This window comes from Podarcis bocagei (assembly GCF_964188305.1).
Source record: "Podarcis bocagei genome assembly, chromosome: 12".
Lineage (NCBI taxonomy): Eukaryota > Metazoa > Chordata > Lepidosauria > Squamata > Lacertidae > Podarcis > Podarcis bocagei.
In genome coordinates this window covers 19328279-19355770 of record NC_138137.1, presented here as the reverse complement: position 1 = coordinate 19355770, position 27492 = coordinate 19328279, and the positions used below count along the sequence as shown (strand labels likewise).

Here is a 27492-nt window from a genome sequence, read left to right as displayed (position 1 = left end):
GATGTTTAGTACCTTTTCACTTCTCTAATAATCAGAATAATCTAATTTTCAATGTCATTTAATGTACAGTACTGAAGGTTATAATAGATCAAGTTTATAGCAATATAGCAAGAATTATGTAATGAATGAAAAGTACATGGAAACCAGACAGAATTCAGTCTCTCTGTGTTGTTGGAAGGGTCTAGAAATTGTGATGTACACATGGCTCATGCGTTGTCCGAGTCCTTTAAAGCATTTTGGTTTCCTCAAAAGCTTACTGCCTCCTTTCCTACGGTGAGAGGAGGCTAAAAGTTAGCAAGGAAAAATCTACTAAAGAAATGTCTTTAAGTGTGAAAGCATTGAGGGCTTTGCTTCATATCTGCACCTAGAGAAAACCAACAGTATACCAGTTTCCAGTACCTTAATTTTGATTTGCAGATGTAGAATAACTCAATGCATAACTGGAAAAGGTGTCTGTTCACTAGTGGAACAGATTTCAAGGGCCGCAGGAGGCTTGGGGTGAGGGGAAAGAGAAAAAAAGAAAGCTCTCTTCACATTTTCGGAAGCTGGTTCAGATAGTGCTGGAGACTACACAATATATTTTATTATATTGTATTTTTTGCAATGTGCTTTACTTTAATACGTGTCTGCATGTACTGAATATTTATATAGTACTCTATAACATCTCATTTCAAACATCGTTGAAATTGTGATGTAGGAAGCCTCCGATATATCTGAATGTATCAAGCCCCTAGATATATTCAGTGTCTATTAAATTCTAAATGTATCAGTGTGAAAATTCAGTTAGGATGTTTGTGTTTTAAAACTGTGCATATTAGCCTTATCTTTGTGGGTGCCTTGTGTATGTATCAGTTAGTGTCATCTGGTTTTCCTTAATGATGATAATAATAATAATAATAATAATAATAATAATAATAATAATAATAATAATAATAATAATAACAACAATAATCATCCCAATAGTTTTTGTCAGGCATCTTACACCCTTCATTAAATCTGTGGTACTATTTGCATGTGATTTTGTGTGTGTGTGTGTGTGTGCGTGTGTGTGTGCCCATGATGAATTTTAAACCTAGAAGTTATTCTTCTTCACCTCAGCCAAATACCATGCAGTCCTGCACATGATTATTTTGTGTACAGTGGTACCCCGCAAGACGAACGCCTCGGAAGACGAAAAACTCGCTAGACGAAGGAGTTTTTCGTTTTCTTAGCCGCTTCGCAAGACGCATTTCCCTATGGGCTTGCTTCGCAAAATAAAGCTTGCCCCGCAAGCTCCGGGGATAGCGGGGAAGCGCAGCACGTCTTCCCCACTGTCCCCGGACCTCTTTTGAACCAAGGGGCGGCAACAGGGAGAAGCGATCTTCTCCCCTCCGCCCCTTGCTTCAAAAGAGGGGACAGAGGGGAAGGCGCGCGGCGCTTCCCCTCTGTCCCCGGACGGTCTCCATAGGAACGCATTGATTGATTTTCATTGCATTCCTATGGGAAACCATGCTTCGCAAGACGAAAAACACGCAAGAAGAAAAAACTTGCGGAACGAATTAATTTCGTCTTGCGAGGCACCACTGTACCACATTCTCGACTAACGTCTTAACCGAAACAAGAGACTGTTTGAAGAGGTACTCTCCCCTCCTAACCTGTCCCCTGCAGACTGGGCTCCTTGACAAGCCTCCCTCTGTGGGTGAGAGAGGGCACCCTCCTTTATGCTCCCAGAAGGATAGGTTCTGAGGTTGCCACCCCCCTTTCCCTTCCAATGCCGCCATTTTGGCACCAAGAGTGAAAGCATAAACTTGTTTCATAAGAAGAACCCGGGAGAAAGAAGGATGTTCCTTCCTTTCTTCTGCCTGCTCTCGCATTCTATAAACTGCTGCTTGGAAGTTTCCTTTCCAGTAGTGAGGGTAGTCTGTAAATCATAAATGAAATGCACAGCTATTACCAGATTCTGGCACTAAGCCCAAGCTGATCATCTTAATCTCCCCCCCCCCTTAAGGCAAATTCAGCATATCTTAAGAGGAAGTGATGAAAAAGAACATAATAGGGGGGAAATGTAGGAAACAGCAAGGTGGCAGACTTCAAGAAGTTAATAATAATAATAATAATAATAATAATAATAATAATAATAATAATAATACCTTATTACTTATACCCCGCCCATCTGGCCAGGCCTACCCAGCCACTCTGGGCAGCTGCCAACAGAATATTAAAAACAATAAAACATAAACCAATAAAAACTTCCCTAAACAGGGCTGCCTTCAGATGTGTTAGGAAAGTCAGAAAGTTGTTTATTTCCTTGACATCTGATGGGAGGGCATTCCTTTGATCCTTGGTTTTTGAACATTTCGGAAATCGAACGTTCTTCCAGAACGAATTACATTTGAAAACTGAGGTTCCACTGTAGTATGAGAAATGGCTTGGACCAAGGATACTTAAAGGACCATCTCCCATATGAGCCTGCCTGCTCAGTAAGGCCTGTGGCTTGTTCTTCACATCCCACCAGGGGAGAAGGTGCAACTGGTTGGGATGCAAGAGTAGTCCTCCTCTCTGGCAGTGCCGTAAGTGGTGGAATTCCCTGCCAGACGAGGTCTTTTCAGCCACCTCTTTTGGAATTCTGCTGCTGCCTGGTTGAGATATTTTTGTTCAGCGGGCATTTGACCTGCGAAGCAATGGAACTTTGCTCAACTAAACCCTGGTTTTATGGCTATATTATATGCTAATCTAATCCTGTGGAAAAAAATTATTGATACATAATTTGCTTGGGTATGCAGCTGTAGGAATGTACATGTGGTTGAACAACATGTTGTGGATGCTGGCTGGTGATGAAAAGGTGGGCCTGTTTGTTTATTAACTAATCATTTAATAATAAATTTTCTTAGTTACTTGTTGCTGAGTATTAATTTTAGGGAGATGTGGGTGAATTGGGGACATTGACTGATGCTGGTTCTCTGTATTAAGAAAACTAATATGCTTTTTAAAAAATTGTTCAGCTGCTTGGCTTTTTCAGTATGTGGTAAACCACCCTGAGAATGGCTTTTACAATGGAAGAGTGGGATAAAAGTACGCTCAGTGAATGAATGAATGATTGAATGAGTGATGCTTGCTTTGAATGCAAAACCAAGTACAGTGGTACCTCTACTTACATTCACCTCCGGTTACGTATCCTTCAGGATATGTACACGGCAAACCTGGAAGTATTTTTCCAGGTTTCGCCACATGCGCAGAAGCGCTCTACTGCCACGCACACATGCGCAGAATCAGTCCCTCCAGTTGCAGAAAAGTCGGGATCCGACCACAGCTCTGGAATGGACCCCATCCGCAACTGGAGGTACCACTGTATGTGATGGCCCTACTATTCTATTTTTAGATAGATTTAGGCACTGCCTGCCATTAGACAGTGCCGACCAACCCGTGAGGCAAGGTGTGGCAACTGCCTCAGGTGTCAGGATCTACAGGGGCAGCAAAGATCCAGCCTCCAAGCAACTCATCCCCCACTGCTCCTGCGGCAGTGGCAGTAACAGCTGCAGCACACTCCTTGGAGAACAGATTTGCCCCTGCCCCTGCAGCATTGCGTGGACAGACAGAGTCCCCCCAACCCCAGGCAACCCCTGAGTGGAATAGTGACTCAAGACAACGTACTACGGGATTAAAATTGGCCACAACTTTATTGAGTTTCAGATGTAGGGAGACCTTGGCTCAGGCATTGGGCATTTATCCTTCCTAGTCCCCAGCCGGGGATCTGGGAGACATCAGAGTTATCCAGAATGTGTGGGGATTGGGCTGGCTCTGGGGAACATACGTTCAAGCAGAGAGCCTGCTCCCCGTTTCGCCGCCGTCACAGGGGAGAACAATGACAACCTCTCGGCGTATGGCCAATGCCTCCCCTCAAGACCCCTTTAACGGGGAACCCTGGGATCACCGCCACAAGGGCGGCGTGGGTCACCGCTTCACGCCCACCCCCCCATTTAGGAAGATAGACTAAAGGATTCTGCCCAAGGCCTGAAACCGCCAAAGTTGTGACATTTTGCTTCAGGAAAGGCAAAACCTGCCAATGCAGCAAAATACCTTTCCGGCCTTTCAGCAGCGACCATGATGTAGGAGCGCCCGCGTACCTGTGGAGAAGAGGTTAATCTGCAAAAGAAGGCTTAACTGAGGGAGGGCAGGGTGGGAGAAGCTCTGGAGCGAACGCACGCTTTGCAGGTAAGATTCACCTGTTGTGTGGGCAGGGCGGTCCCTCCCCCTACCTGGCCAATCCCCTGGCAATGCCTCCCCAGGCGGGATTGGATGATTGGCTGAGGTAGGTGCAGACCTCCAGGTATCCAGCCTGGGGAGGGCAAAGCCAGACCGTACTACTGGGAGCCGCACTGGGATCTGGGGGGCTGCGCTTGACCACGTAAAAGGCACCCCCCATTTGATGTGGGGAGCCGTCATTACCCCCATGCCAACTCTACAGAAGTCTCTTGGTGAATAGGAGGCATTGCTGGACTCCTCCCAGGGAGAAAATGGTGTGGACTGTTGTCTTGTGTTGTCTTGTACCCTAGGGTCTTGTACCCATCTGGTGGGATTCAGAGCAACCCCCTTTCCCCCTGGTGGCAGCCTTTGGTTCCCGCTTCAACCACTGTGTAAAGTTGATTTGTTTCTTCCCACTGTTCTTCACTCACTCCTCTTTCCCTGACAGGGGGACACGGTTTTGTGGTTTGCCTCAGGTGCCAAAATGTCTTGGGCTGGCCCTGCATGTAGTTAAACGTGTGAGTACAGCTATATACACCCGGTGTGTACATACGTGCCAGTGTTCCCCCTTTAATAGCCTGGCTCTCCAAAGCATTCTGACTCCCATTCAACACACTCGGTGGAACGCTGAAATACTGCTGCACTTCAGTCCTAAGTATTTAATGGCTATAACGAATTCTTATATCAACATTACTCCAGGCATGTTAAATACAATAGTTAGATTCATAGTTGGTGTGACTTCATTAAAGCCCATGATCTTGCACTTGGGATTTGTGCAGAGATAACTAGCTTTGGGAAGATATAACTTATATAAAATACAATATACAGCATAATCGCATATTCTGTATTTGCACAGCACGGCAGTTACAGTCACTCTGGGAACACTAGCTTGGAATTTACTGATTTTTGTATGTTTATTTAATTCCCTGGCCTGTAGAAGAGTCTTGCCATTGACTTTTACATTGAATTAGCAATATCACTGAGTATGTGTATTGCTTTGTTCGTCCAGAAGTTCTTTACACTCTTCAAAATTACACCTCACAATTTTCAATAAATTGTGCAAGGTGCTAAATTATCACTTCATCTGACTGACTTTCTTACAGTGCAGATTTTATGCATTTCTCCTCAAACGTATGCCCCATTTAGATCAGCGGGGCTTACTCCCAAGTAAGTGTTTGCAGGATAGCAGCTTTAAGTGTGCCTGACATTAAAGGGTGGGGCTTTTTTTGATAGCATAATTACATTAAAAGGCATGACTTAAAGGGTGTTTTAGCTCATACCCTCCAACATTTCTCTGATGACAATAAGGGCATCTATCATCATCATCATTATCATAATCATCCTATTTTTACCCCACCCACCTGACTTTGTTGCCTCAACCGCTCTAGGCAACTTCCAACATATATAAAAACATAATAAAGGATTAAACGTTAAAAACGTTCCTTATACAGGGCTGCCTTCAGATGGCTGGAGGGTCAAATAACTCCATACCCTCCAACATTTCTCGGATGAAAATAGGGACATCCTAAGGAAAAGCGGGACATACTGGGATCACATCAGAAACTGGGATGGCTTCTGCAAATCCGGGACTGTCCCTGGAAAACAGGGACACCTGGAGGGATGTGTTAGCTGTCAGTGTAATATTTCACCTCCCTTTCCATCAACTCAGGTTCCCTGTACTGCTTCAGAACACAAATCTAACTCACACCACCCAAAAATGATGTTGCCCACCTGTGACTTCAGACACACAGGACATATGTTTGACCCCCCAAAACAGCAGCAGTGGCCTATGGGGTTGCCACCTTTGTTCTAACGCGGCTCCTGTGCCTTTCCAGAGTGCATGATGGACAACAGCTAGCTAGCTGCTGATGGTCAGGCGTAGCAAACGCAGCGTTGTGCCAAGGCAGTAGAATTGCCCTGCTTCCTTGTTATGTAAACTCCTCTCCCACTGCAAGGAGCAGCAGGCCTCTTGCCATAGAGCTCCATTTGCATATATTTCTGTGTGCTGATTGACACATTTGCTAAACATAAGGTCTCGGCAGCTACTTAGCTCAATAGCTTGGAACAGCTTGTAGAACACAAACACCTTATTTAGGGCAATCTTGCGAGCCGCTGCCAAGAACTCCCAGGGACCAGATGATTCAGATGGGAATTGCTTTGTGTGCGTGTGTTTCTGTGTTTCTTTTCTGCTATTGGGTGATGGGCTTGGCTGGAGTCCTGGCTTTATTTTGCCATCCAGTTCACGTCCCTCTGAGGAAGGTCTTTTCAGATGGTGTGGGCTGGAATCTCTCTCTGGGTGAACCGGTTACCTATTCCTAGAGGGAGAAAAAGGGACAGGTGGATTTGAGCCTGTCTTCATACTACACAGCCCATAAAATGAGTTCCAAAGGATTCACTGAAAACAATTTTAAGGGCAGCAGGAGAATAGCCATGAACAAAGTGGGGCAGCCAAATACCAGTGAAGTCCTGGTCCAACATTTTCACCACCTTGGTTCTTAATTTTCCATTTCCACTCCTCTCATTGACTATACAAGCAAACCAAGTTTGTGGTTTAGCCTTGTTGTCACTGTTTAAGATGGCCTAGGTAACTTATTGCAAGGCAGTCATGATTTGACCTAGTGCAGTGCTCATTCAATGACATCACATTTTGGGATTCTTGTGGATTATGGGTAGCTGACTCCGTATACTAATTCCATTGGAGCCGGCATTGTATTAGCGGTAGGCTTAGTCCTCCATTAGAGTGTAGATGTAGCGCTATTCCCTTTAGAGCTCACCTGGTTAATTTAGTTTATCCCCCAGAGTGCCTCAGCCCATGCATATATTACCCTAACCACAATTTCAATCCACTCCATACTTAGAATGTTTTTGTCCCCGTGGTACTACTAAGTTTGGTATTTCGGTGTTAATCTAGTGATAATTGGTCACCAAGCGGCATGATCCTATATAGAAATGGAAATTGCAGCAAAACATATCGAAATGCAGTTTCCCAGAGGTGGCGACTTAAAGGTACAAACACCTTTGTTTATAGCACGAAGTGATTCCATGGGCAGTGCCAATGATGAATATTGTAATATCACGTGTCTTTGCACGCAGTTTGCCTATAAATAACTGAAGAGAGATCCTTGCACTGTATTAGGAACAGCCTTACCGTAAAATGTCAGTCTGGGTTAATTTACTATGAAGGGTATTATTATTATTATTATTATTATTATTATTATTATTATTATTATTAGGGGTTGTGGGGTAGGAGGCTTCAGCTCAATGGTAGAACTCATACTTTGTGTGCAAATGATCCCAGATAAAATCCCCAACATCTCAAGGTAGGCCTGGGTAAAGACTCCTGCCTGCAATCCTGTTGAGCCATGGCCAGTTTGCATAGACTGAGAGTGGCTCACCTATGGTTCTCTAGACCTTAGAATCATACAATGTTATGGTTGGAAGGAACCCCAAGGGTCATCTAGTCAATCCCCTACAATGCAGGAATCTTACCTAAAGCATTCATGGCAGACGGCCATCCAACCTCTGCTTAAAAACCTCCAAGGAAGGAGAGTCCACAGCCTCCCGAGCGAGACCGTCTCGCTGTCGAACAGCTCTTACTGTCAGAAAGCTTTTCCTGATGTGTAGTCGGAATCTCCTTTGGCCCTTTGAAGCCATTGGTCCGAGTCCTACCCTCCAGAGCAGGAGAAAACAAGCTTGTTCCCTCTTCCACGTGACAGCCCTTGAGATATTTGAAGATGGCTATCATATCTCCTCTTTTCCAGGCTAAACATACCCAGCTTCTTCAACTGCTCCTCATAAGGCTTGGCCTTGTGAGACTCCAGTTCCCATCAGCCCTCACCATTGGCCATGCTGCTTGGGGGCTGATGGAAGTTGTAGTCCAACAAATACCTGGATGGGCGCAGGTTAGCCACCCTGGTTTAGGTGATCCTGAGCTAGAAGGACCAGTGATCTTACTCGGTAGAAGACGGCTTCCTATACCCCCCCCCCGTTGTATTTTATTGCTCCTTCGTGGTGTTTTGGTGCTCTCGGTGTGTTTTGCTTGTTTAACGTTTGCTGCTGTATCCAAGAGCCGTTGGACTTTGGTTAGTGTGCCATACTTGATCTGCCTCCCTTCTTGCCCCCTTCCCAGCTGTCAGAAATGACAGGAACAAAAAGAAGAAGGAGCCTTTAAAGCAAGAGTTTATGGAGAATTACGAAATGACGGCAGAGTTGGATGACCTCACAGAGAAAATCCGAAAATCTCACCAGGAAACCTTCCCTTCTCTCTGCCAGCTGGGCAAATACACTACGGTAAGAGATGTGTGTAATGAAGACTGGAGGGGTCTGGTGGGCTGTCAGAATCACAGAAGTTAATTGATCTGGAAGGGACCAGGAAGTATTTAATGCAACCCCATGCAGTGAAGCAGAAGCCTTTTCATACCAAAAGCCTTTCTTTCTTTTTTGTTGGTATGATCCAGGTTGTGTAGTGCTATGCGTGAGTGCAGGAGGGAGCCACATACCAGGTGATGGGGCAAAAAAATATCCATTTAATAAAACAAAAATCTAAAGATTTTGAAATAATCAATGATAGCATAGAGGGAATCATTAAAACAGAGGCCTACTGAGAGTAGAAGAACCACAAGGTTCTTAGAGGACATGCAAGAGGAAAGTGAAGAGTGAGTTATAAATCTCTGCCGTGTAGAAAAAAGTCTGCTTATTCCTGCTAGGAATATCAAGAGAAATGAACACATTTCCCCTGATGGGGATTGCTTTGTATTCCAAGACCAGTCTTCATATTATATTGGATAATATAGTAGTACCATACCATATTGATAACTTATGTTTGTTTTAACCCGGATTCTGCACACCACATAGATTTTAATATGAATTTGCCGTATAGAAATAATAATGATGATAATAATTAATTGGACAGTTACCTCATTTTACATTTCTGAGGTATTTTCATGAGCAAAGATGGTATGTTTCATAAGCTTTATTTGGCATAGAAATCTGCACGGAATGTTTTGCTCCCTGTTGAACAAAAAAATAGTGTAAATAAAAAAAAATTCCTTCCTTTATTTTGACTATGGCAGACCAACACGGCTACCTATCTGTAATGGAATTTTTTTTATTTTGACTATGGCAGACCAACACGGCTACCTATCTGTAAAAAAATAGTGTGTTGTTGCTTTTGATAAGGTAGTCACCTCCCAAATTCGTGAGCTGCCCGTTTAATCCGGCCCATCTGCTTTGCGCTTGCAAACTGTCGTTTTGTACTCCAAAGCGGTCAAGAACAAAGCAGGGTTTGCTGAGACCCCCCCGATAGGCTGACTAGAGGAGGTCTGCATTCATTTCAGTGGCTCAGGCCCCTCCCAACCAAACCAAAACAGAAATTGTGTTCAATAGGTTAAACAGAATTGAGGAACAAAAAAGTGTGGGTCCTCACCCCTCTGCAACTATATCAGTCTCTCCATAAATGTCTTGTTCTATATTCTTAGTTGGAGATGCAGCAGATTGCTGCAAAAAAACCCCACCAAAGGGGATCAATTTGGATGAAAAATAAAAATAAATAAAATTTAAAAATGGCCATGTGTTTGGATTTTACAGCATGGCTGGGCTTTTCTGCTGATAAAAGTGTCACTAGGGGGCCTTACAGTATTATTCCACCATATGTCCTCTGTTGCAGCACTATGGGAAATGTGGTCCTTAAGCTGCATGCATGAAAAAAACAACACTCGGAAATCATGCTGCTGTAAAACATTCAGCAAAACTCCACCAGTTTGATACTTCTCAGAACCCATGGAGAGCGAATCCTGGAATTTCCGCTTCTAACCTTCTTTTATATTAATTCCATATTTTATCTTTTGGTCTGCATATCAATGCTGACTCAGTTTTATATCTCCATATCGAGGGGAACGGCTACAAATGTGCTTGTTTTTCCAAGTGGTGCTTTTTAGCAGCTCTGATTACTGTATAAAATGTTGTTGCAGCGCTTTCTGGTTTCAGCATTCGTAAGATGAGACAGAGCCATTTTGGGTCCCTCTTGAACACAGCAAAGCAGTGCCATAAAACAGCAAGTGAACGTGGCGCTTTATTGACTAACCTCTTCTCTTCAGCTTGCATAATCGCCAAATCAGATTTGCATTTTGTTAAGGCTGCCGGGCATCCGCTCAAAAGCATCTCTGTCAAAACTTCCCTGGCTCAGGGATGGTGGGCGGAAGAGCATGATAAACCGAGCTCATAAGATCCCGGTCAAGATTTTGTTCACACTAGCTGATTTCATGCAACGTCTTCTTTCCAGATGGATACCCTATTGTAAAATGATTTCCTGCTCTAGGCTCTGATCTTCGCTGCCATTTCCCTCCCTATGGAAGTGGATAAACTGCCTATTAAATTTAATTACAACCTGAATGGCTGCACATCTTGATATTATTCCCCACCCCCACCTACAGTATTTCACCGAGGTCCTTGAGGATGATCCAAAATAAATCTTAAGGATGCAGACTCACTGGTAGGAGGAGGAAATGTTTCCATGAGCAAAGCGGTGACTGTTAACCCCTTTATGTCGCAGAATGTCCTAGGGCAAGGCTCAGCGTCAAAATCCATCTCTGCACGACATGCGTGGGAAAGGTTCCTGTTGGATCGCGCCTCCTAAAGGAAATGTTTTGTGGGGACATTTCCTCCTGCCTCCTGTTATTATCCTGCCCAGGCAAAAGCATTTCCTTCGCATGGTCACAAAGTGCCTTGTTTCTGTCAGTAAATGAGTCTAGGCTCAGCTGCTGGGAAGATGGTTGTGTGATCCTCTTCCTGTTTGTCTGACTCCTCCAGGACCTGGAATTTACCTACACCGTTCATCAGAACTTTTTGAGTTTCTCTGCCTCGTTTTCAAGTTATCCCATTCATCAAGTTGGTACCAGTCTTTTGCACTCTCCTGTGCCAGTTCTTGTCGGAGAATGCCCAGATTCTAAACCCATTTTAAATAGGCCACAGACGTGGATCTAGCAACAGCAAGTCTCGTGACCTTCCTAGCCTTTCAGTAGCCCCATTCAAGCCTTCAAAAGACGGCACAAAGGCTTTAAATGGGGAGGAGGAGGTACTTAACATGTCAACCCCTGTTCCAGTGTTCCCGTGTTTCCTGGGTGTGTCTGTCCACCCAACTTTCCCGGAAGGTCAGCACACTTGTCAACACATTACTTGGCTGGAGAAGCGCATTGCAAATTTCAGAGTAGTGTGAATTTTGAAGGAAGATAGGGCTTCCGTTGCATATTGTTTCACAAACTGCAGATTAGGCAGAATCTCCTTGAAATGCAAACTGAACTAACCCTCTCCCCAATCCCTTCTTCTTGCAACCAGGAACCCTCCGCTGCTGGGCTCTCTTGCAGACATTCCTCTTTGTCCCACTTTCTTAGCAGCACTGGGCATGTGAAGGGTCATTTCCTGTTCTAAAACAATGTCATTTTCTTTTATGTCCACAGAGCTTAGGACAGGCCATTGATTGATTGATTGATTGATGATTGATAAAACACAAGAAGGGTTTCTTCCAGTAGCAGGGGCACACTTGGGATATGTTTGATTCTACATTTTACAGGTGCAGGCAGCTTGAAGAGTCCAGGTGCACTGCAAATCTGTTCTTTATTTGAGGCTGGACGAGCCTGAATCATTTTGAGATGCTCTAAAGCTAAACCAGGTGAAATCCGCTACATGGAATAGTGTTGCACGCATTAAGTAAACATCAAAACTTTCATTTTCTTGATAGGCAAATGTTTCACAACTGTTGAACTTTGTGCGCTGAGATAAAGAGATCACTCTCCAATACCATATGTGTTGGGTTTTTTTAATCCAGAGTTTTATAATTGTGTAAAAGATGGCTCATTAGTTTTTCATAACAGATGGCTCATCTGTTCATAACACTGATTTTTGACAGAGCGCTGAAACTCTTCCCGTGTATAGACAAGATAAACTATTTTGAACTAATTTGCTAAAACAATAGCATGTGAAAAGATCTCACATTGACTGCATTTTGCATGTCATAGCAAGCCATGGTTTACCAGTTTGCTCCTGATTTGCCCCTCCCTGCTAGTGAGCCGTGGCTGAGTAGCTGTGGTTTGTTTTGCTCCAAATCTATGTATGTTCTTGGCTTACCAGTTGTGGTTTGTTTGATACCCAGTTTGAACCTAACACTGAGCCAAGTTTTCTCGCTTCTGCTTGCTAGCACAGGGACAGGAAGCTAGTGTGCTCTGCGTATTCACAGCAGACTATTAACTATGACTTTTCATGACGCACGAGCACAGCCATGGTGCTGAAATTATGTGCCACCAGACATAGTCCTTTTCCTAGATATGGAAACCAGTGTTCCAGTTCCACTTATTCAAATCCCTGGTTATAAACATCGTATAATTAAAGGGAAAGAAAAATGGCAATGGTATTTAGAAAGGCTGAAAATTATTTTGCCTTATTGACAGATGGCAGCTTTCATTTTTGAATGATTAAACCAAGAGCATTCCCAGCAGCAAATTTCACTGCAATTCAGATTGCTAATAGAAATTGCTTGTAGCAGGATCTCTCCACTCTTCATTATTTATATGGATTCAGCTACGCTGCACAGAAATTGGCTGATCTTATGATTCCTTCTGTTCTTTCTAGAACTCTAGCGCTGACCATCGAGTTCGGCTGGACCTTGGGCTCTGGGACAAATTCAGCGAACTTGCGACCAAGTGCATTATTAAGATAGTGGAATTTGCAAAACGGCTGCCTGGTTTTACAAGTTTGACAATTGCAGACCAGATCACACTACTTAAAGCTGCGTGCTTGGACATCTTGGTACGTATCTTCGCTTTTTGTGTGATTCACTTACATTTTGCTGTCACTTAGTGGTGGCTTAAACAACAACACCACCCAGCCAATGGCCCAACCCACTGCTAAGCAACTCTTTCAGTTGTGATTTAGTTCAAAGGGACTTATATTGTGTATCCTTTGTAGGCTCCACTGAAATGACTTCAGAAGCAGCAATGTTTCCTTCCGAATTCTGTAATCCTTCACTTGACTGCAACCCAACTATAGTGAGAAACTTGAATGACTGAAACCAGGTTTTTCATGTTGCTGAAAGCAAACATGGGTGCAAACAGTAGCCTTAATCTACTAAACTAGGCTTGCAATATGTTTGTGGAGAGTTTGTTTGGGCAATAGATAGTTTAACCCTCAAAGCTGGATGGGTCTCAGGAAGATTTTTGTTTTTCAGGCGATGATCCTCACCTCTTCTAAGAACTAAACTATGCCAATATCTTCAAATTTGCTGTTTTTTAGTGCTTTATGTGGGTCACAGAACATTTCTTACCAGAATTTGCATTCAGCTATTGCAAAATTGTGATGTATTTTCTTGAAGCATAAGAGTGCACACACAGCCTTGATATTAAATCTGGCTTTGTTATCCTCAAAGAAGTGCTATGAGGAAGACTTCAGAAGAGTGGCGGTCTACAAATGTCAATTTCTTTAAGATAACATCATGCAAAGAGAAAAAACAATAGTTTTCTAACTAGTCTATTTGTTTGTTTATTTAGGCATGCATATACCACCCATTAAACCATTATTTTTTTAAGTAAATAAACTTAGTAGAACTATCCATATAAAACCAACACAAGTAGGATAAAATCATTCTAAAACTGTACTAAAATCCAGTTTAAAATAATGTGCGCTGAGTACTAAAATACACTGAAACATAATTGTAAAAGACCTGGGAGATTAAAAAGCTAATCGCTTGGCCCTAAACCTCTGCGTGCAGAGCGTTCCACAAGGAATGTACCACAATGGAAAACACTCTTTTCGTACTGGGTACCTGCCTCACCTCTTTAGTCAGGGAAATCTGGTGATGGGCCTCTGATGAATATCTTAAGGTCTGGGTAGGTCTTCAGGAATAAGTTGGTAACCTGTGCCGAAGCCATTTAGGACTAGCACATTGAATTGGGCCAGGAAGCTAGCACAGATGACAAAGCGCTGGTGTTGTATGTTCATATCTTCCAGTCCCCATTAATGATCTTGCTGTCCTTTTTGAGGGCCACCTGGAGCTTACAAAGCATGTGTAACTCCTCACAGTAATCTATCCAGGAGCTTACCTGGACAACTGTGGCAAGGATATCTCTGCCCAGATAGGGTTGTAACCTGGATTTTGGAGTACACGCACACACACCCTGACTACATGCATTTTCCTTTAGGGTCAGTCCAGCTCCACAAAAGTCTGGGCTTGCAATATATGGGTGTCAGATCATCAGCTGTTTCCGCCTCTTGTTGGGTGGCTCTGCCCTCTGCTGTGCATATTGTGTTTGGCTCAGCCTACAGTTTGTTCAGGAAAGTTTCCCATCCAAGTAATGGGGATCCCATAATCCCTTGAAGTTTCACACAAGATCCCCGGGGAGGGGAATATTAGCTGCTCTGACCATTTTTCTTCTCGTTGCTTTGTCACAAGCTGTTGCAAACAGTCCTTCCTGTAGGACACTGATGTATATGGGTGAAGAGAGCACAGTGGAAAAGGAGAGGGAAAGTATCGTAGGAGCTGGCCTTGCAGTTCCCAAGAGCTCCGTCTCAGAGTCCCTTCTTCTTCCCGGCGTCCATTCATACTGGCCTGCTGCCGTCGCCTCCTTCTTGTGTGTGGTCTCACCACAAGACAGAGCCATTTATTACGAACTGCATGCCTGCCTTGGTGAGCGCTGTTATGATAAGGCATAGTTAACTTCTTCTTTACCCCCCAGGAAAGTGTACTGATAATTTATAAAATATGACACAGTTCTCGGGCGTATTCCTTTGCAGTGATATGAGAAGGGGGCTGAGTGGAGGTTGAGAGTGCAAATGGTTTTTTAAAAATGGTTAATATATTGTTGTTGCTGTTGTTTTGTTTTAAAGTTGAGCGAGAGTTTACATAGCTTAACTCCCTCTCCAGCCCTTCGCTCTTAAGATGCCTGCCATCTATTTTCAGCCTGTCAGTTCCAGGAATGCTTGTCAGCTGCCAGACACAATCACTTGTAATTTTGGTTGCTTAAGAACACCCTCCTTATCCTTGTAAATATTTGCTTAGCATGGTGGATTGGGCCCTGGCAGCCAGTTGTGGTGCAGTTGGGTCATTATAAATTCCAGACTTGCAAAGATCGAGTTCCCCAAACATTTCCAGTTTTTCCTTCCTTTCATTTAGTTCTGGGTTGTAGTAGTAGTAGTAATGTACCCCATCCATCTGGCTGGGTTTCCCCAACCACTCTGGGCAGCTTCCAACACATGTAAAAAGGTAATAAAACATCAAACATTAAAACTTTCCCAATACAGGGCTGCCTTCGGATGTCTTCTAAAACTCAGATAGTCGTTTATTTCCTTGGCATCTGATGGGAGGGTGTACCACTGGGAGGGTGCCACTGCCAAGAAGGCCCTCTGCCTGGTTCTCTGCAACCTCACTTCTTGCAGTGAGGGAACCACCAGAAGGCCCTCGGCGCTGGACCTCAGTGTCCCGGCTGAATGATGGGGGTGGAGATATACAGGGCCAAAGCTGGTTAGGACTTTAAAGGTCAGCACCAACACTTTGAATTGTGCTCTGAAATATACTGGGAACCAATGTAGATCTTCTAGGACTGGTGTTATGTGGTCTCCCACTCCCCGTCACCAGCGGGAGATAACCAGAGCATGCATCACTCAGGTAGGTAGGTAGGTAGGTAGGTAAGGTCTCAGCTGGCGTACCAGATGGAGCTGGTAGGCAGCCGTCCTGGACACAGGTCGTGGTCTCAAATCTGCATTTCTGTCTGAGTGTATGTACAACTCTTGATTCAGAATTTTGTGGGCACTTTAGAACTTTTGCATCTGCAAGTGAGCAGTGGATTGGGCAAATACATTGAAAGGCCAGTAGTGAGCATGTCACTGGATTTGTGTATTTCCTAACATTTCTTATCCTGCCTTTCTCCTGTCATGGAACCCAAGGCAGCATACATGTGTTTCCCATGTGGTCTCTCATCCAGCCCATGACCAGACCCATATCTGCTTAGCCCCAGCATGGCGGAGACCTCATGTTCAGGCAGACCATATCCTGGGATCATGTGTGCTTTTCTTCAGCTGTTGCATAATGTTAACATTAATCTCATGTTATGAGAACTTTTAGTATAGAAACTAGATTGAAGCTGCATTTGTACAAACCACATTGTGGCGTTTGCCCTCCTAGGTGTGTGACAACATACTGGGTTCATAAGGAAAGGGTTAACTAAGTGTAAAATGACTAACCAATAGGAACCCAAGGGGAGGAGTTAGAGTTGTTAAGAAGTCGGTCTGGAGTTAGAGAAGAGAGAGGGAGGATAAGTCTGTGGGTTGGGTTAGTCTGATGTGAGAGAGGGAGAGAATCTGTTAAGAGGAGTCAGTCAAACAGTTGCGATAATCAGTCAGAAGGTATTAGGAAGGTATAGGCCGGTAAAGAAACTAAAGTTAAGAAACGGACAAGAATTTTATCTGAGAAACCATAAACTTGTTAACGCTTATAAAATAAAATTGTTTATTTGGTTCAATTTTAATAACTGTCTGGACTCAGTGTGTACCCGAGAGTAACGGGTTGGTGGCAGTGGGGAAGTGAGCACAGTGGTGGAACAGGGATCAATAGGGATCCGGGGACCCTGTGTGATCGCCACACACATGTCCTTTGCTTGCTGTGGCACCTTGAAAGGAAGCACAGCTGCTGGCACCCCAAATCAGCCCTGGTGGAGAACCGTTTGCAGAACAGGGAATGTAGTTGCAACCTCGGCCTGCTCATCATCAAGTTGAGCTTGTGTCTGTGTGTGTTTTAACGTGAGAAACAGAGAGTGGGAAGTTTCTAAACTGTATCTCGCCCTCATCAGCGAGGATTGTGGGGTGTGTTTCTCTGGCGTTGTGTTTCCCATGCTCCTGCCATTCATAAATAATTTCTCATGAAACCCTCCTGTTTGCCCCGCTTGATAAAACCAGATTATGGTCAACGGCTACAGAGAGCGTGAAATAAGAGAAAGGGCCTTGCATCGGAATATGCTGCCGCATTTGTCACTGGCAGTATTATATGTAACCCAAAGAGACCACATTCTTCTCCCAAGTAGCACTGAGAGGCAGCTCAGCTTCCCTGAATGTCAGCCGCTCTCGGCGACTGTGGGAAGGGTCCCTTTCACTCACGCTGCCCATTGTTTTTCCTCCTCTCTGAAGAAAACCTGCTCAGATGTGCTGTTTTATTTCTTGGCGAGACTCTTGAGGGGGAAAGGAAGATCCTACAACCCTGGTTCTTTCCTTTGGCCACATCTCTTGAAAACCGGCGTAGGGCTGAACCAAGAATACTGCCAAAGGAGCCACAGCACAGGGTTCATACCCTACCAGTATATCTTATTGTGGGCAGGGTAGCAGGGTGGAAGAGGAAGTTGTCATAGTTAGATTTCGTACATTTAAGAAAATAGACTAGAGAATTGGAAGAGCTCTTCTGGCTTCGAAGGCCTGTCTAGTCTGGCATTCTGTTCTGTACTCAGAGACATGGAGAGAGGATGTAGTCATCAAAGCTAGTAACCACTGAAAGCCTTATGAAGCCCATGGATTTCTCTAATCCTCTTTTAAAGTAATCCATGTCGATAGCCATCCCTCTATCCTGTAGTAGCAAATTCTATCGTTTTTCAGAGCGCAAAGACGTTCTTTCATGTGGATAAGGCAGGGCATCCATTTATAAATAAACATAATAAATACAAATCAGAGAGAGAGAGAGAGAGAGCAGAGTTGGCCTCCTCCCACCAAACTCTGAATTCGTCTGTCAAAAGTCTGGGATGTGCCACTTTATTTCTCAAATCTGTTGGCATAGCATGAGCCACTGTTTCTCCTGTTCTCCTGGGGAGAGAGAGAAGAGTGAGGGGATAGATCCAGTTGGCTTCTTCCTGCATGCGAAGCTGGAAGAACCCATCATCATGCGACACAAATCGTGTGATAAGAGTGGTGTGGACATTTGAGGTGGGTTCTTGGGAAAGGAAACCCCTGTTGCTTGAATAGCTCGGCAGCCCATGCTTGCCCCAGTCCTAGGAGCTGCTGTTACCACCTTCCTCTCGCCCACGGCTAAGAAACTTTCCTTGGGCATGAGAAATGGAGGTGGTGGTGTTAGTATTCCTCAGTTACTTTTCTTGATAGGGACTTAAGACTGCAAATGCTTATCCTTCCCACTGGCAATTCTCAGTCCTTTATGTTCTTCTTCTTTCTAAAAGTTGCTGTTAATAAGGACCCATGGGTCAAAGGGGATCTGAGAAAACAGCAGAAACCAAACCCGTGTGCAGGGTGAATGCAGGACACAATCTACCCAAGATTAAGCCCTCCTAAGTCCCCATTGGGCTGCAGGTTCTGTTCAAGCTTCGCTTTCTTAGCAGCTCCTGTTGAACTCACTGAGTCTCACCTAAGCATGTGTAGGCTTGGCTGCACACACTGCACTTAAGCATCAGGGATGTAGGAAGCACTGAACTTCAGCTAGATTGGGTTGGCATCCGTCTGTCTCAGGAGACAACAGAGGAGTGTGCCTTTGGGGTTGAAGTCAAACTGTTGGGAGTTACAATGCCTGCTGTATCTGTAGAGACTGATACGGGAGAGACATGTTTTGTTGCAGCTGGGGCAGACAAAGGCATCTAGTGGTGCTGATGGAGGTGTACCATGGCTTTCCTTCTTCCTATGCTCCTCCCAGTGGTTGTTCCTTCTCTGGTCCTGTAATTGTAGAGTTCTCAAGAAGGCCATAACCTGATGTGGTCCTTTCCCAATGACTGGGACATTCATCTGCCTTTGAAGAACACATCCAGACACCTGGACTCTATAAATTCCATAATTGCAATGTCCATAAACAAAATGACTTTTCTTTCCCCGACCCCCAGATCCTTAGAATTTGCACAAGATACACGCCCGAACAAGACACGATGACGTTTTCCGACGGCCTTACACTGAACCGAACTCAGATGCATAACGCTGGATTTGGTCCCTTAACGGATCTTGTGTTCACATTTGCCAATCAGCTCCTGCCCTTGGAAATGGACGACACGGAAACTGGCCTGCTCAGTGCCATCTGCTTAATCTGTGGCGGTATGTCTTGCTTTGTCATTTGATATGCTGGAATGAGCACAGGACAGAGAAGAAGTTGGGTTCGACAAGTGCTAGTATCTTCAGGGTTTACTAGAATTCATGGAAATGAAAAGTTGTTTCCAATGAGACGTTTCTACTGAACTTGCCTAGGTCAGTGTTCTTCAACCTTGGGCCCCAGATGTCGCTACACCACAACTTCCATCATCCCTGACCATTGGCTAACCTGGCTTGGATGATGGGTGTTGTAGTCCAACATCTGGGGACCCAAGGCTGAAGAACACGGCTTTTTGAGAGGAAATAGTGGTGTGGGGAGGGGGGAATGGCACCATATGGTGTCATGGTGTATCACCAGGACAAATGAGAATGCAGACCATATGACAAAATGGGAGCCGACGTAGTCAGAAATTGCCCTGCTGTCTCAGCTGCAGTCATGACAAAACAGGCTGCAGAAAAAGGGATGAAATCACCCCTCCCCTATGAACTCCATGTGGATCTTTCTTCCTCATATCACGGATTACCTGTAATGATTAAAGTTTTGAAGAAATATTCTAACATGGAACTAGTTGGAAGTCACTCCCCCCTCTTTTTCTTCTTCTTTTTTGGTATTATTTTTCGTTCTTTTCCCTTTTTTAGGAGAATATAATGCATTATATTTTTGATTGCAGTTTATGTTATGTTTACATCCTTGTAATTTTGTTTTTGTATTTTATTCCGTTTTTGTATGATTTGTTCATTTTATTTTATGCTTGTATGATGTATAAGTATAAATAAATATTATTATTTTTTAAATAGCCCCTTCCCTGGATTTGGGGCTGCTGAGAAGGCAGACGTTTGAACTTTTCTTTCAATCTTCCATTTCTGGACTACACCTCTGCCAAGGGATTTTGAAGCTGTTCCTAATGTATAGATATCACGTGCAAATATCTATGCAGCAGTGTCTCAGCATCAAATCCTATGTACATTACAGATAAACCATTGTAGGGTTGAGTGAACCACAAAATTTTTCACAAATCCTGTATTTTTTAATCGCTCGAGACTCTTACAGATGTTTCATCTAAACAGGACAGTCCAATTCACCTCACAGGTTCTTTTAGGCAAAATCTGGAGGCAAATGTATTAAACAGGAAGCACTAGTGACATGCCTCAGATTTATTTATTTTTAACTCAATGGCTCTTAGTTAACTCAGTGTTGTGCTGACACCTACTGGCACACAGGGGTAATAGCATTGTGCTCCGATTAAGTGATGAAATGGCCAAAAAGTATCCCATAGAAAAATAAAACTTTTTGAGTTGGATTTCATTTTACAAATTCAAAATGAGTAAAGTTATACCTTATTATTGGTCTCGTAAGTAAACACAAATATATAGTTAGTTATGGCAGTGCAATTGTCTTTGCTTAGAGCCTTAGAGAGGAACAGGAACTGTTTTTCCAGACTTGTTAAATAGATTGCCAGTTTGCTCAGGAAAAGTCCAGAAGTGTCATCATGCTAGTTTGGAACTGGGCCATGGAAAGCAAAGGATTTGCAACAGGCAGAATTTGGTCATGTTAATTTGAATGCCGACACTAAAGTTTTGCTGTTTGCTGTTTTTCACCGCTTGTAATATTTGTGTGTTTTTTCCAGACCGCCAGGACCTCGAAGAACCAGCTAAGGTAGATGAACTGCAGGAGCCATTGTTGGAGGCTCTCAAAATATACATCAGAAAAAGAAGACCCAACAAGCCTCATATGTTTCCAAAGATCTTAATGAAAATCACAGATCTACGCAGTATCAGTGCAAAAGGTAAGCTAGATTCCTATGGAATAATGACTCTTGCTTGGTAGGGAAACATTTATGTTCTGATCCCCAGATGGAATTTATCTAGAGTCCTGTGCCCAGCTATTGAGTCATGTGACCAAACCATGGACGAACTTGATTTGCCATGCCGTTCGAGCGGTGATGGGCTTGACCCATGGCTGCTTTCAGTGCAGAGGGGCGTACGCAAACCCCAGCACTATGCACACGCATACCTATCCCCAAGAACAGCCCCTCTAAATGTAGAAGCACCTTCTTGAAGAAAACCTTCCAAGTGATTCTAGTGCACCACTATTTCTGATTATTTTTTTCACTGCAGTCATGCCCTGATTTGCCAAAGTGCAGCTAAATAAACTCACAGTTCAGCACATATTTATGTGGACCAGAAGCGGTGCATGACTGATTGACACATTTTCCTGGCAACAAAGCTCTGATGCGTGGGATCAAGGAAGCAGATCTACAAAGTTTCTAAAATCCATTCATTCATAGTTGTCCTTTGACTTTTGTGGGCCCTGTGCTGTTGAACTGTGTATACTCATGCAATCATCCTATTTGATAGAGGCTACAATGGTTTATTATACCGAATTATTACAGAGAGCATAAAGGCTAGCAGTATATATATATATTTAGCACTGTATTAAGCTAAGAAAGTTTTCCATGAATTTCTAACAGTCATTTTATATTATAATACTTTATTGCAGGGGAATGAATTCCTAACACCTGGCAGCTGCCTGTGTGTGTGTTTGTTTTCCAGGCAAACCCTGCCTGTTCCTCTCTGGTCTTACAAGAAATGGGCCCCCTTTGATATGAAAGCTGCCTTGAGTGCCTAAATGTCAGAGAAATAAACGCAACATAGTTTATTCACCAAAGAGATCATGGCTGTTTAATGTGTCCGCAGTGTTACGCCCTCCTTTCTTTGGAGTTTTCCTCCTTCCGCAGCAGTTCCTTGGAGATGCCTTAAGTGTATAAACTCAGATAACCTTGTATATAAGGACAGACAGTCTCTAGACAGCATGGTTATATCCAAATTCATTATGTCCATGATGAAACATCCCTTCTGCTAAATTGCAGTATTCACCACTTCCCAAAAATCCGTATATGTTAATCACCAATAATAATTATTTTGCCATTACGACTTAACCAATTTTCCCGTTTTGCTTAGCATCATGTGAGCAGCCCTCCCATTTATCAATGCATTATAGCCACAACCCAACAGTGTTTGTCAATTAGTATAGACAACTCTAACTTTTCATAAGGTTGTGGTTAGAAATTATTCCCTCTGAACTTGGTGTCCTCACATGCTTATCAAATTGAAAATGGTAACGTGTTTAAAGGTCTTCGCTTACTTGTAAATGTTTCCAGTTATGTTTCGGCTTTGGAACCTGCTGAGACATATGTGAAAACATAACCCACCAATTGCACAGAGAGGCTTTTTTCACTCTCTCTATGACACTATAATTCCACTTTCACGTTAGGCAGAATTGATTAAAAGCAGCCTACTGATTCATTAGTTTTGTTAGTAAACCAATTTATAAGAGGAAGTTGGGGGTGGTTATTTGATTTCTGGCAAATAATTGATCTTTCAGCCTCCTCCAGTACTCTCCACTACTGTTTGTCCTGAAGCATTGAAGATACAGAAATCGGAGATAAATTGAATGAGTTTTGACTTTCCTTCCTGCCATTCTATAGCTGTTGCTCACATCTTCCATGCAGAGAAGTGCATGGAGAAAAATAGGAGCAATTGCTTTGCACTGTCTAGGGATGGGAAGGCCTGGAAAAAGGGGGGGACAGGTTTTTTGCAGGGGTTTTCCGTAAAAATTGAAAAAAAGTTTGATATCATTTGAATATTCCACACACACTCCCCCCCCCCATTTTTCTGGGGGGGGGGGAATGGCTTTGGGGAAAAACAGGGAGTGAGGGACTGGTTTTTTCCCAGGCCTTCACATCTCTATTTGCACCTATGGCTTTTAACACATTTAGGGTGGAATACTAGGACTACTTACTGTATGATTACCACTTGAAGCAGCCCTGTGTTCCTTTGTAACCTGTCCATGCAGTCAGCCAAGTATTATTGTGCTTCTGCATCTTTGGTTAAACGTTTAAGTCTTAACCTAGACTCTTTGTTGTTGCTGCAGTGGACTAACAAATTTATTTTGGCTCGACACTGTCATGGACTCAAACCTGATTCATCAGACGCACAAAGTGAAATCTTAGTTGGCAGATATTTAAAGGTGAAAATTCTAAGGGGGTAGTTGAATGGGAATAAAATGCAAAAATTAGGCAGTGGTGATGAGAGCTTAAGTATTTTAAACTTGCACCCCTTTATAGTAGCAGATTGGTTATAATTGCCAATGTATTGATATATTTAATGGGGGAGGGAACCATTCACAAGAATCGGTCAAAGATTGCACAGCTATAATAACCTGGCATTGGTAAGCTGAATAAGTCATGTAGCATGATAAAAAATATTTGGGCATCCAAAGCAGCAGAGGCCTACAGTAGCCTGCTGCTCTATGTTGCTGATGATTACAAATTATGGGTTCCCCTGACAAGTAAGAGCTTTTTGTTTTTAAAGTGACCCCTGAAGTAAGTGACCTGTGACTCCACTCTTAGTATAGTCTATTATGGCATGAAAAGGATGTGTTCTTCAGCTGCTTTGAACATGAAGCAGGTGCTTCTACCTGGGCAAACGTTGCTTCTGAGCATTTTCTTGTGCATACACAGAACTGGCTCCTGGCGCTCGCAAGCCTCTCTTCCGCCTGAAAGAGAGGCTAATCCTAGTCTCTGGGTTTCCTGACCCCTGAAAGCTGTGCCTTTTACTTTAAAGAAACCTGACTTGATAAATTTAAATCTTGTTTTTCGTCTTTTTTAAAAGGTGCTGAACGTGTTATTACACTGAAAATGGAAATCCCTGGCTCCATGCCGCCTCTCATCCAAGAAATGTTGGAAAACTCAGAAGGACACGAACCACTGACCCCAAGCTCAACCGGGACCACAGCAGAGCACAGTCCTAGTATCTCCCCAAGTTCCGTGGACAACAGCAGCGTGAGTCAATCCCCACTGGTGCAATAAGACGTTCTCCAGCGACATTCCTAACATTTCATAGACAGGGATGAGACGCAAGAATAGTCTTTGCTGCTGCTCATTTTCTGGACTTTATATATAAACACACTAAAACCCAACAAGGACCAAGAACTTTTCATGTGTACCCGTATTATATGTACACACACATACCCAAACAGATGCCTTGCAGCTTAACTTGAAACCATAAACTTTTGAAATGCTAAATGAACTAGTTCATGAAATAATAAACTAGTTAAGCTTCAATTGTTTCTGCTGGAAATCCAAGATTGTACAGTGACAAGACAGATCTCAAACAAGAGGTTAAAATTATGGTTTTTACCCATTTCTGATGACTTTGTACATAAACAAAATATATGGGCCTGTACTTTCTCGACTGGATGTTTGGTGCTTTCCTTTTCTCTTGCTTACATGAAATGACCCAGACATCATGCTTACGAAATGGACTGCTTACATGTCCAGGTGAAAAAAAGTTCTAAGAGAGACATTCTAATTTAGTTAGGATGAAAACTTGTCTTTGCTCTTTTTTTTAATGGCCTCGGTTTGTATTTCTTTCTTTCCCAGTAAAAGGAGACAAAGAAATTCACTGCACTACCAGAAGGAACTTCTGTATACATGTAACTGCCAGACCAGTTATTTGGATGTAATTTGTTTTACTGTTAATGTCACTTTAAAATTTACAAGGGGGTTTGTTACTTGGCTGACTTCTCTGCATTTAAAAATAAATACTAAATTTTTAACTTCAGTTATAGCCTTCAAGGCAGAAACACTTTCCAGTGTTAATGTTTTTTTTGTTTTGTTTTCTTGTTCACAAGCTGTTAGGGGGAAATTTGTGGGCTAATAATGACCAGGCATACTCACTACCTCTGAATTGGTGACACTAGTGAAAACAAATATGGAGAAACTGTCGTCCCCCCCCAAAGTCCTCCTCTCTGGTAACAAGGGGCTGTCACTAGAATACCCAAAAGCAGAGATGAGAATCTGCCTCTTTGACTTTGTTAATCACCATAAAAGAGAGTGGAAAATGTGGTAGCGTGGTTACAATTTTTAAGTGTCAGTTTCTTAGGTTTCATTTTAAAGCACTAGTGAATTTTTTTTATATATTCTAGCAAGTCTGTGATGTACTTTCACTGGCTCTGTTTGTACATTGAGATTGTTTAACAATGCTTTCTATGTTCATATACTGTTTACCTTTTTCCATGGAATCTCCTGGCAAAGAATAAAATATATTTATTTTATACCTGTGGTCAAAAGCAGTGTCTTTTTAGTCCAAACCCCCAAACGCAAGGAAATGGTTTTTATATATTTTTTTAATGTTTAAACTTCATTTCAAAAAGCAGGTTTGCAGTTTGCAACCATGACAGTTAAAATGTGTGCTTTTGCACAGCTCCCTAGAACATTTCTACAAGCCGGTCAGACAAATACATGACATTTCAATGAGTAAAAAAGAGCATAAAACTGTCGGTGTAAGAACAAAATGTTAAAATGCCTACGCACAATAAGAAAAAACCATCAATTACATCATCACATAAAATAAGTCAAATGTACAAAAAGTCTGCGACAAAAAGGGACAAAAGGACAACATAAGATATTTGTTGGAAGTTTGTGTGCTCTTTGGGCACTTAATTAAACATCGCAAAATCGTCATCTTCATCAGACTCTGCAAAATATTTCACTTCTTTTCTCGCCCGTCCAGTCCGCGGCCTGGAGGCTGCTTCAGAGGCAAACTCTGAGGGGAAGATGTCTACATCTGAGTCCTGATCAAAGGAGGCTTTCTTCGGTTTCTGTTTGATAAGGATTTTTATTTATTTTTTTACAGTTAGTGACGACCACACGTGAAGTGTTCTTTTAACACTGATTTGATACTTTAACTGTTATCTAAAATCCCTGCTTAAGCAACCAAAATCTTCAACATACATGTGCTTGTAGTCTAGGAGTACTCCTGGTTTCTCAAAGCAGTTTCTGTGACTTAGCTCGGTTTGCCAGCTACAGCAATTCCTGCACTGCAATAGTCTGGCCTAGTTGTCCATGCTCCTGCCTGGACTACTGTAATGGACTCTACATAGACATTATCTCGAAAACCACATGTTGCAGCTACTGCAGAATAATAATAATAATAATAATTTATTACATATCCCGCCCATCTGGCTGGGTTTCCCCAACAAGAGATTAAAAATATATTAAAACATCAGTCATTAAAAACTTCCCTAAACAGGGCTGCCTTCAGATGTCTTCTAAAAGTCAGATAGTTGTTTATTTCCTTGACATCTGATGGGAGGGCCTTCCACAGGGCAGGTGCCACCACCGAGAAGGCCCTCTGCCTGGCTCCCTGTAACCTCACTTCTTGCAGTGAGGGAACCGCCAGAAGGCCCTCAGAGCTGGACCTCAGTGTCTGGGCTGAACGATGGGGGTGGAGACGCTCCTTCAAGTATACTGGGCCAGGCCGTTTAGGGCTTTAAAGGTCAGCACCAACACTTTGAATTGTGCTCGGAAATCTACTGGGAGCCAATGTAGGTATTTCAAGAATATGTCCGCTAGGCTGGTAAATGGAGCAGCTTGATGAGACACACGTGTCTCCACTTCTGAGAGTGTTGCATTGTCTGCCAGTGAGCTACCAGGCCCAATTCAAGGTGTTAGTACTAGCATATGAAGTCATAAACCGCTTGGGACACAAGCACCTAAGAGCACATCCCATATCTCCAGCTCTACAACCGGCAGAGGGAGACCCTGTTGAGGGTGACAATGTCGGCACTGATCCATGAAAGGGTGTTCTCAGTGATAGTTCCCCATTTGTGGAATTGCCCTCCCTGCATCTGTCTTTCTCTTTAGTAATGTTTAGGAAGAACTTTAAACATTCCTGTTGACTCAGGAATTTGATGGCTGAAAGATACTGTCCCTGGAAACCTTAAGGTTATTAGCTGTTAGGGTTTGTAATTGTTTTTAAATGTTTTGTATTCATGTGTTGGTGTTTGCCGGCAGAAATTTTAAATTATTATTATTGACCTTCAAACTGACTATTGTATTCTCCAGGAAGAGAATGTTTAGGTTGTTGGAATAGAAATAATACAAGTCAGAATAACTTGTAGGTGCTGAATTTACCTTGCTTGGCGTAGACTTGGGTGTTTTCTTCCCTGGGTTATATTCACCTTCATTTTCAGAACCAGATGCTTTCCTTTTCTTTGCTCCTCTGCCTTTTCCTACTAAAATATTAAAGAAAATATATATGCATAAGTTATTTATATGTTTCAGAATAGCAAACTGGATTATCTCAAAGTTATTTGACAGTTTTAGTAGAATAGATTGAATCAAACAAAAATTTTTGACCTATGATTCTCTACAGGAATTT

The 27492-nt window shown here is 42.9% G+C and overlaps 2 protein-coding genes across 11 annotated transcripts in view; one reads left to right on the top strand and one right to left on the bottom strand.

Moving 5' to 3' along the window:
• Positions 1 to 25384, top strand: part of RARB (retinoic acid receptor beta) — a 338077-nt gene extending 312693 nt beyond the window's left edge. For all 6 annotated transcript variants that reach the window (XM_081164729.1, XM_081164730.1, XM_081164728.1 and 3 more), the window contains 5 exons: positions 8351 to 8511; positions 12844 to 13020; positions 19068 to 19272; positions 20895 to 21053; positions 23941 to 25384. In XM_081164729.1, the coding sequence (XP_081020855.1) occupies positions 8351 to 8511; positions 12844 to 13020; positions 19068 to 19272; positions 20895 to 21053; positions 23941 to 24137 (899 nt within the window). In that variant the 3' untranslated portion in view covers positions 24138 to 25384. The remainder of the gene's footprint in view (positions 1 to 8350; positions 8512 to 12843; positions 13021 to 19067; positions 19273 to 20894; positions 21054 to 23940) is intronic.
• A 54-nt stretch (positions 25385 to 25438) lies between these two features.
• The window catches only part of TOP2B (DNA topoisomerase II beta), a 43700-nt gene continuing 41646 nt past the window's right edge, over positions 25439 to 27492 (bottom strand). For 3 of the 5 annotated variants that reach the window (XM_081164269.1, XM_081164268.1, XM_081164272.1), the window contains 2 exons: positions 27246 to 27346; positions 25439 to 25930 (listed from right to left, as the gene is read on the bottom strand). In XM_081164269.1, coding sequence (XP_081020395.1) covers positions 25769 to 25930; positions 27246 to 27346 — 263 coding nt within the window. In that variant the 3' untranslated portion in view covers positions 25439 to 25768. The remainder of the gene's footprint in view (positions 25931 to 27245; positions 27347 to 27492) is intronic. The other 2 variants (XM_081164271.1, XM_081164270.1) reach the window with 1 other exon arrangement.